Source organism: Parus major, linkage group LGE22, assembly GCF_001522545.3.
Source record: "Parus major isolate Abel linkage group LGE22, Parus_major1.1, whole genome shotgun sequence".
NCBI classification, from domain to species: Eukaryota; Metazoa; Chordata; class Aves; order Passeriformes; family Paridae; genus Parus; species Parus major.
This window is the reverse complement of record NC_031798.1, coordinates 259086-268791: the sequence shown is the minus strand read 5'-3', so window position 1 is coordinate 268791 and position 9706 is coordinate 259086. Positions and strand designations below refer to the sequence as shown.

Below are 9706 nucleotides of genomic sequence, written 5' to 3'. Positions count from 1 at the left end.
TGCCCAAAGCCAGGCTGGAGGGGTTTGGAGCAGCCTGGGATGGTGAAAGGTGTCCCTGGATGGGCTTTAAGGTCCCTCCCATCCCAAACCACCCTGGAATTCCATGAGCTGCTCTCACCACAGCCAGGCTGGTTTAATAAAGAGGAAATATTTGTTAAAGAAATGAGGATTATTCCTGAGGATAACTAAGCTGCCTTCTTCCCACAGCATCTCCTGAAGGACCACATCAGCTGGGCAACACCCAGATCCCCAAATTCCACAGCCCTGCTCTGAGGCAGAACCTGCTCTCAGCACCCTGGACACCAGAAAAAAAACCATTAAATGAAAAAAGAGAGTGAATGCAGGGCCAGTTCCACTCCTCACTCCCCAAATTCAGCTGATCCCACCCGAGTGCTGCCCTGCCAGGCACGGAGTCACCTCTGAGCACGGCACAAATGTCTGTCCCAACAAAAACTCATGGAATGTTGGTCCCCCAGGACACAGATTTCACACTCAGCCAGCTGTGAACAGCCACGTCACAGCTCCTGTCACCCACCCAGCTCCACCTGCAGCTCCCCCAGAGCCACAGCTGAGCCTCAGGTACACTTGTGTCACACAAAGCAATCAAATTAAACACTAAAGAACCTCACTTTGAACCTTCTAAAAGCAAAAAGAATCAGTGAGCACGCTCCTCAGTCCATCACCAGTGGGTCCCCTCGTCCCCAGCAGAGTTTGCCAAGCGCCCCCAAATGTCCCCTGCCACATCACCTTAGCTCCACACAGAAATTAAGATGAAAATCAGTTCATTTGTCTCCTTTTTTGCCATGATTCTGAGTCCCAGCGCTTCACAACCATCAGCTTTGCAGTGAATTTGTGTAAGTGGTGAAATGCACGCTGAAACCTTTCCTGTTACCCCTCAATTAAATTTTTCTTATTGCTCTGAGGGTTGGAATTGGCACATTAGCACAGCTTGAACTATTTTTAGTTTCCAGAGCTTGTTCTCCTAACTCCATCCTTCAACACTGATCACATCATGTCTATTAAACCTCACAGGAAAATAGGTAAAAACCCAAAACCAACCAAACCAACCCCACCCAAAACTCCCAATTTTTTTGTCTTCTGTTTAAATTGTACCCAAAGAATAATAATAAAAAAAAAAGAATAGAAAGAAAAAATAAGGATAGAAAGAAAAAATAAATAAGAATAAAAAGAAAAAATAAGGATAGAAAGAAAAAATAAGAATAAAAAGGAAAAAATAAGGATAGAAAGAAAAAATAGGGATAGAAAGAAAAAATAAGGATAGAAAGAAAAAATAAGAATAGAAAGAAAAAATAAGGATAGAAAGAAAAGATAAGGATAGAAAGAAAAAATAAGAATAAAAAGAAAAAATAGGGATAAAAAGAAAAAATTAATAAGAATAAAAAGAAAAAAATAAGAATAAAAAGAAAAAATAAGGATAGAAAGAAAAAATAAATAAGAATAAAAAGAAAAAATAAGAATAAAAAGATAAATAAGAATAAAAAGAAAAAATAAGGATAAAAAAATAAGAATAAGGTTAAAAAAATAAAAATAAAAATAAAAAAATAAGAATAAAAAGATAAAATCAATAAGAATAAAAAGAAAAAATAAGAATAAAAAGATAAGTAAGAATAAATAGAAAAAATAAGAATAAAAAGAAAAAATAAGAATAAAAAGATAAATAAGAATAGAAAGAAAAAATAAGAATTAAAAGAAAAAATAAGGATAAAAAAANAAAAATATAAAAATAAAAAGAAAAAATAAGGATAAAAAAATAAGAATAAGGATAAAAAAATATAAAAATAAAAAGAAAAACTAAGAATAAAAAGATAAATAAGAATAGAAAGAAAAAATAAGAATCAAAAGGCTCTTTAGCAAAGTCCTCTCTTGCAGACTCACTTTCTGGGTCATGTAATAAGGGTCAAAGTCCTCCAGTGGCACAGCAACCAGCCCTTTAGGGATGTCCCCGTAGATGAAAGGCAAGTTCTTGCCCGCCTCAAGGTCACTGTTTGGTTTTGGTTTGCTGTCCTCGTCGTCATCGCGGTGGCTGCTGTCCTGCTTGGAGCGCTGCTTCTTCTTCATCTCCGCGATGTGCTTCTCGATGTTGGCCAGCGACTCCGGAGTGAAGGGTTTAAAACTCTCGGGGCCCGGTGGTGCCAGCAGCCGCGCTGCCATCTTTTCATCCTGCAGCTGCTTCTTTGCAGATGTTGCACCTCTGGGCAGGGCAGGCTCTGGGGGGAGAGCAGCAGGACGGGGTCAGGGCATGGCACAGCTCCACACCCTGATCCTCAAATCCTCACGGGGGAAAGCCTGGAGAGACGGAGGGTGGGCAGAGTTATAATAGATAAATATGATTAATACGTCAAATAGAATAAATTTATATCATAAATGAATATAATAAATAAAATATAATAAATAAAATATAACAAATAAAATATAATAAATAAATATAATAAATAAATATAATAAATAAAATATCATAAATAAAATATCATATATAAAATACATAAATACAATAAATTAATATAATTAATAAATAAAATATAATAAATATAATAAATGAATATAATAAATAAAATATAATATATATAATAAATAAATCAATCAAATATAATAAATAAATATAATACATAAAATACATAAATAAATATAATAAATAGATATACTAAATTAATATAATTAATAAATAAAATATAATAAATAAATATAATAAATAAATATAATACATAAAATGCATAAATAAATATAATAAATTACTAGAATAAATTAATATAATTAATAAATAAAATATAATAATTATAATAAATTAATATAATAAATTAATATAAAAATAAAGTAAATAAATTAATAAATAAATATAATAAATCAAATACATAAATAAATATAATAAATATAATAAATTAATATAGCAAAGGAATATTATAAATATAATAAATAAATACAAGTAAATATAATAAGTAAATATAAGTAAATATAATAAGTAAATATAATAAATAAATATAGTAAATATAAGTAAATATAATAAATAAATATAGGTAAATATAATAAAGGAATATAACAAAGGAATATAATAAAGAAATATAATAAATAAATATAACAAATAAATATAATAAAGGAATAAAGTGGGTATTTATTCAAAAAGCCTTCAAGCCCATCACTGCCCAACAACTTCCACGAGTTCCACAGCACAAGTGAGGAGCAGCTCATGGGATCTCCCCCAGCCACCCCAACCTGGGCCCTCCTGAACACAAACCATTCCAGAAAAACACTCTGAAAAGCAACTTCATCCTCAAAGCCACGATTTTCCTGCAAAAACAGTTTGACCAGTCAAAAAAAACCAGTCAAAAAGCGCAGTTGCTCTCAGCCAAAGTGATTTTTAGACAAAATTCCAAGCCAGCTCAAGCTGGACCAGCACGTTCCTCACTCCCTGGTAACCACAGGAGTAACCTGGGGCTGGGTTTGGGACAGCACCAGCACCAACGTGAGCTGAGAATTCCCAAAAAATGTTCCTTGGTGCCCTGTCAGGTGTCACTGCAGGAGAAGTTCCCTTAAGGACTTCAGCACTGGAACAAGTGTCCGAGGAGAATTCCAAATGTTCTTTTGGGAGGGCTCACCTGCCTGAAGCACATCACAGCTCTGCCACAGGAAGCCAAATCTCACCCTAAAATTTTACAGATATAGAATTATCTAAAGGAATTCCTCCCTGTGAGGGTGAGGCCGTGGCACAGGGTGTCCAGAGAAACTGGAGCTGCCCCTGGATCCCTGGGAGTGCCCAAAGCCAGGCTGGACAGGGCTGGGAGCAACCTGGGGTGGTGGAAGGTGTCCCTGTCCACGGCAGGAGTGGGACTGGATAACCTTTAAGATCCCTCCCAACCCAAAACCATTCCATGACTCTATCAATTCTCTATTAATCTGAGACCATAAAAGTAAAACAATTTAAAAACACTCCCAGGAGCACAACAGTAACTGCTTAAAGTCCAATTTCTCTGATTCTTTGGGCTAAGACACAGGGTCTTGCTCGCACCAGACACACCCCAAACGACAAAACCAAAGGGAGAGGTGCAGGGCACAGGTGAGGAGAAGCTCCCAGAACCTGCAGCATCCCCTGGCAGGGTTTGCCCCATCCCTCCAGGGACCCCCTTGAGCTCCTCCACCCACTGCCACCAGCAGCAGAGCTGGGAGGAAGTTGGTTCCCCCGAATTCAGCCGCCCACAAACGCTCTGCAGCTCTGCTCCTCGTGCCAGGCTCTGGCTCCAGAACCAGCAGAGGAATATCTTGCATTTCTGAGCTGCTGCTCCTGCTGCTGGTACCTCGTCAGGCTGTTCCCACTCCGGGAGGAGAGGGATGACAGAAACCCTGCACTGATGCAACAGCACTGCAGTGCTGCAGGCTGGGAGAGAACCCAGCCCGGAGCTCGGGGAGGGACCCAAACACCAAATCCAAGAGGAAAAGCACAAAAAAAGCACGAGGATATGGCACAGGATGAATCCCAAAGCTACCTGAAGGTCCCTGAAGCAAGGGAGAAAGATAACCAGTGAGGTCAGATCTTGTAAGGCAACGCAAACACAGCATCCAAATAAATACCAAAGATCTGGAGAGAAGAATGACTTTCAGATTCCTTGGGAATGATGACATGGGGCTGCCTCGTTAAAATTCTGCTATTTCAGCACGAGGTCGAGCAGCCACAGCCTGCCCAGGCCATGAGGATTGTGCTGTATTCACGTGGGAGGAGCTCAGGGATGCCAGAGCCACCAGAAACAGAACCACAACTCTCTGGAGCACAGTGGGATTCAGGAATAAACACAAAATAAATAACCAAGGATACCTGGAGATGCCAGCCCTTGACACAGCGTTCCCAAAGCACTCTGAGGGATCTCAGGTTATCCCTCTGCTCTGACAGAACCTTTCACACCCTCTGCTCCACACAGAAATCTGAAGCTGCACCACACACCTAGGGCTTAAATTCTGCTTCCAGCTCAGGCTTTATTCTTTTATTTAGATCCAAAAAAAAAACCTGGAGTACAGATCTCCCTCCTTATGTAATTCCAGAGCACAGCAGGGCCAGGATTCTCTCCCTCTAAACCTGACTGGGTATTTCTAAAGTAATAATAGTAAAGACTCAAAAAAGATGGCAAGAAGGGGAGAGAAGAGCCGGAATCTTGGTCACATTATCTCTGAGATATCACCAAATGGCCTGCCTGATATTAAGGAAAATTAATTTATTCTATTCTTGCAGCATTTGCATGCATTTAATTACCAAATTTCCCACATACTGTGAAACTATAGAGCAGCATTGGGGATGTGGTCTAATTGAATGGCACAGATAAATATGTAAGGCCTGAATTTAGAAACCAAAGTAGCTCAGGGACACAGCATAAAAAAAGGGAAAAAAAAATGAAGGCACGAAGGAATTTGTGCAAAATTACACAACCCACAACTGGAGGCACTGATTTGCCATTTAAAGGAGAAAACACAACCAAACCCAACAAACCAACAGCATTCCCCAAATCAGGTTCACACGTGAAGTTTCTCCAAGTTTGGCATTTTTGGAATTATTTACAGGGCTGATTCTTGGGCACTATCAACACACAACAGTGAGCTGAGGGTCGTTTGCTTTCCCAATAAATTATCCCTCATTAAGGCAATGCACAAATTAAGATGTGTGGCTCCACCTCATCTCCATCAAGGAAGAATTTCCACAGCTGGGCTGGCTGCTGGAAAGCTAAAAAAACCTTGGAAATGTTATTTTCCAACCAGGAATGGTCCTGCTGGCATTGGAGACATCCTAGGATTTCTTTCAGCCCTTCCCACATCAGGTTTTTCAATCTGTAACGAGAGAAATGTTCTGAAAAACCGTGACACACACACAAGGTGTCCAGGTGAGTTAGGGAAGACAGAGGGGTGGGTTACCCATGGAAAACTGCACTGGGAACAACAGCACGCTGCCAAGAGCAGACAGACAGACAGACAGACAGAGCCAGCAGCCAGGTGAGCTGCAGAAAAAGGTGACTGGGTTAGGAATCCACGGATACCTGAGCTGGGAATGACACTGCACACCCAGGGAACTCGGATTTGGGTGCACACAACACACACATTGCTCAAATGCCAAAGATTTTCCACCAGAAACTGCTGCACTGAGGTGCCCAGTTGCTAAGACTTAATTATTTTTTTCCTAAATGTTCCCAGCAGTCCATTTACTGGTACATTATGAAATATTCCAATAAATTATTCAAGCTGATAGTCAAAATAAATTAAAAAACACTTTTGAGGCAATTTCCTTGCTTTAATACACTTCTTCCTTTATTAATTACCCAGAGTCAGCCATTCAGAGTGTGTCTTTGAGACAGAGAAACCTTCTGTGTGAATTTTTATATAACCCACATGGACACATTTGCCTCTTGATTCCAACATGAGGACTGAGGCAGGAAGGGAAACGTGGCATAGATGAACAGCACCCCGAAATCCTGCTGCAGGAGAGCCTAAAAGGCTTCAAGCAAACCCAAAATATTCATCCATGGGGAAAATCCATGGCTGGAAGTGGCCTTCAGTCCCCAAATCCCCATCTGCAGTGAATGAATCCTGTGTCTGGAACAATTTCATCACTGAAAAGGGTCGGTGCTGTGAGCAGCAGCAACTCTGTCCTTTAGGAAAGCTCTGATGGCACATTTGATGCTAAAAAGTGGAAGAAAAATGAAATATTTCCACTCCCAAGCTGCATTTATTGCTGGGTGTTTCCCTGTGTAAAACCTTGTGGAAGTTCCCTTGGCTCAACAGGGGAGCTCAAGGACAGAGCTGGGACAGGGCAGGGAAGTGCTCGTGGTCTTGGGAGACCTGAATTTGGACAAACACACCTCTAAATGAAAAAAAATGATCAGAAATGTACAGAGGAAAGAGAAGGAGCAACCAACAGCAACAGAAAAAAATATGAGAATTGTGAAATGGTTGAATGGTTTGGGTTTGAAGGGATCTTAAAGCTGATTCTGTTCCACCTCCTGCCATGGGCAGGGCACCTTCCACCATCCCAGGCTGCTCTGAGCCCTGTCTAGCCTGGCCTGGCCACACAGAAAACATTCTCATTTAACAATATTTAATAATAATTAATAATATTTAACAATATTTAACAATATTTAACAACACTTTCATGAAGACTGAGACTAAAGGTCAATTCCTGCAGGGTCCTCCCTCCCTCCCAGCAGCTGTGGCATCAGTAACATCCCTCAGCAAGTTCCAAGAATCAGAGCTAGTTAATCCCAGCTAATTAATTAATCCCCAGTTCCCTGTTCTGTCCTTACCCAAGGCCAACTCGTGTTTATCTCCAAACTCACACAGAACTTGGAGGTTCACAGCCTAAACAACCTGAAGTGCTTCAATTTCCCCTTTTTCAATTCAAACTTCTGAACAAAGAGCTGTTCAAAATAGCTTTTGTGCAAGAGTTCAGCCACTAACCCAAATTTAATTCCTTCTTCAGTTCATTCAGCCCATCCATGACCCATAAAACAGGAGTCAGGGAATGGTTATTTTACACTATAATTTTGGGGGAATTAATTTCTTGCTGTGGATGGTTTGAGTACAAAAGGGGACAAAAATGAAAGGGGGGAGAATGAAGAGCCCACTTTGAGTGCTCTGTTCAAAATTTCTGACATCTGCTGGAACACAACCCAGGTTTCCCTATGGAGTGACACTTTTCTTCTCTCCTAATCAACCCTGGAGAATCTGATCAGACAAACATCTCCCTCTGCTAATGCCAGTTATTCCTGCTTGTCTTGACATCACCATCCTGACACTGATTTCACTCAAAAAAAAAACAAAGGGAACACAACTGGAATGGCCACATTTGTCATCCAACTTCACATTTCCAGAGCATTTCCCCACCTGGACAACAGAGATCTCACACTGAGGAGCAGCTGAGGAGAAAATCCCCCCCTGAAATTCCCTTTCTCACTCTCCACAACTCGCTGCTCCCTTCTCCAGCAATGAGAGGTTTATTTCCACAACTTTAAGGTCACCTGAATAGTTATTCCTGTCACCTGAACACCACTACCTGGACAATTCAACAAACATTTCTCCCCAAATCACCTCTCAGCAGACTTCACTATAAACTGCTCACACTTTCCAGCTGGGGCAGAAGTAAAAGAAGGATGGAGTGGGACTTTTGGAGGGTAGCAAGACCTCTGAATTTTGGGGTGGTTCTGTTCAGGAAGGAGCAAAGTCCCAGTTTTGCTACAGCCCAGGGGCTGCTGTTTCTCCTCAGGATCTCCCATCTGCTGGAGCGCTCCACGAGGCAGGAATAAGTTACAGGCCAAGGCCAAGGGAAGGTAGAAATTGCTCCAAATTTGGAACATTTCAAGACAGAATCCCAGAATCACTGAGGTTGGAGAAGCCCTCCAGGTTCATCGAGTCCAACCTGTGCCCGATCCCCACCTTGTCACCCAGCCCAAGCACTGAGAGCCATTCCCAGGGATTCCCTGGACACCTCCAGGGATGGGGACAGCCCCTTCCAACACCTGACCACTCTTCCTGCCAGGAAACCCCTCCTGAAAAGGAGACAGTTTTGCCTAAGCCAGAAGAAAATGCGAGGTGTTAAAAGCCAGACTGGAACCTGAGCTCAGGGAGGTTTTGTAATACACTCCTGCAGCAGGAAACCACTCCTTCCCTACTTGTATTCTCCACCTGTGCCCAGAAACAGGAGCATGAGGCACAAGAGGGACAATCCAAGCGTTCCTGAACCCCAGCAGATTCCAGCCAATGGTCCCACAACGTCCAGCTCTCCACCCCACCATCACCAAAGCGAGCGTTTCCTCTCTGTGGCTCCTCAGATTTCTCCCCCTGCTCGTTCCCAACTCCTTTTGCTGTTTTACTGCTCCTGCTCCAACCCAGCCCATTGCTCTAAACTCAACAATAAATTATTGATCCCAGCGGATCTGTCGATATCAACGGAGTCGCTTCGGGGGAAGGCGATCGATACCGAGGGGCCACACGGAGCCAGCACCACCCAAGCACCCAAAAACAGCAACTCTCCACCGAGCTGGACACCCAAATTGGGTAATTTTAATGAAAAACACACCGGGGCAGCAGCACCGGCAAGCACAGACACGGCAACAAACAGGAGGAAGATGATGCTGTGATTTATGTTTGGAAGCCACTTCATTTCCATTCAGTGCTGACTTTGTTTCTGCTTTATTTAACAGAATGAAGGCTCGGCCATGCTCCATTTCCTGAGGCACGTGATGGCTCGCCCTCCTGCCTATTGGAAACCTCCTCCCACCAGAGAGCCACAGGATCATACTTGTTCCACTGAGCAGTACAGCATCCATACCATGATCTACATCTACATACCAGCTTATATAACTGATTAAATTATCTGTCATGGGTCCAGGTCCTCCACCCTGGGTGCACGACACTGCAGAAGCACCCAAACGTGTTCAAATGATGGAAGAAGCCTTTGGTCACCTTGTTAGTTTTATATAAAACACCAAAGTGAAGAATGGGGACTTTCTAAACACACAAAGGATGGAAAAGCCCAGCACTGGAGCTTTGGGAGGCCGGAGGATGGACCAGGGAAAGGTCCCTATGGAGTGCAGGGGCTTGTTACTCCTAAAGGCACCAACTCCCCGAGCCTGGGGCTGTTTAGGGATCCTAAACAGCTCCACCAACTTTATGTGAGGGCACCTGGCCCTGAAGGAGGGCGGTGATGGGCCTGAGGGGACAG

At 42.2% G+C, this 9706-nt stretch overlaps 1 protein-coding gene across 1 annotated transcript in view; it reads right to left on the bottom strand.

The window, feature by feature from the left end:
• The window catches only part of SCN8A (sodium voltage-gated channel alpha subunit 8), a 53969-nt gene extending 51662 nt beyond the window's left edge, over positions 1 to 2307 (bottom strand). Inside the window, exon 1 of the mRNA XM_033520218.1 lies at positions 1897 to 2307. Within this exon, the coding sequence (XP_033376109.1) occupies positions 1897 to 2172 (276 nt within the window). The 5' untranslated portion in view covers positions 2173 to 2307. The remainder of the gene's footprint in view (positions 1 to 1896) is intronic.
• Positions 2308 to 9706: the final 7399 nt, after the last annotated feature.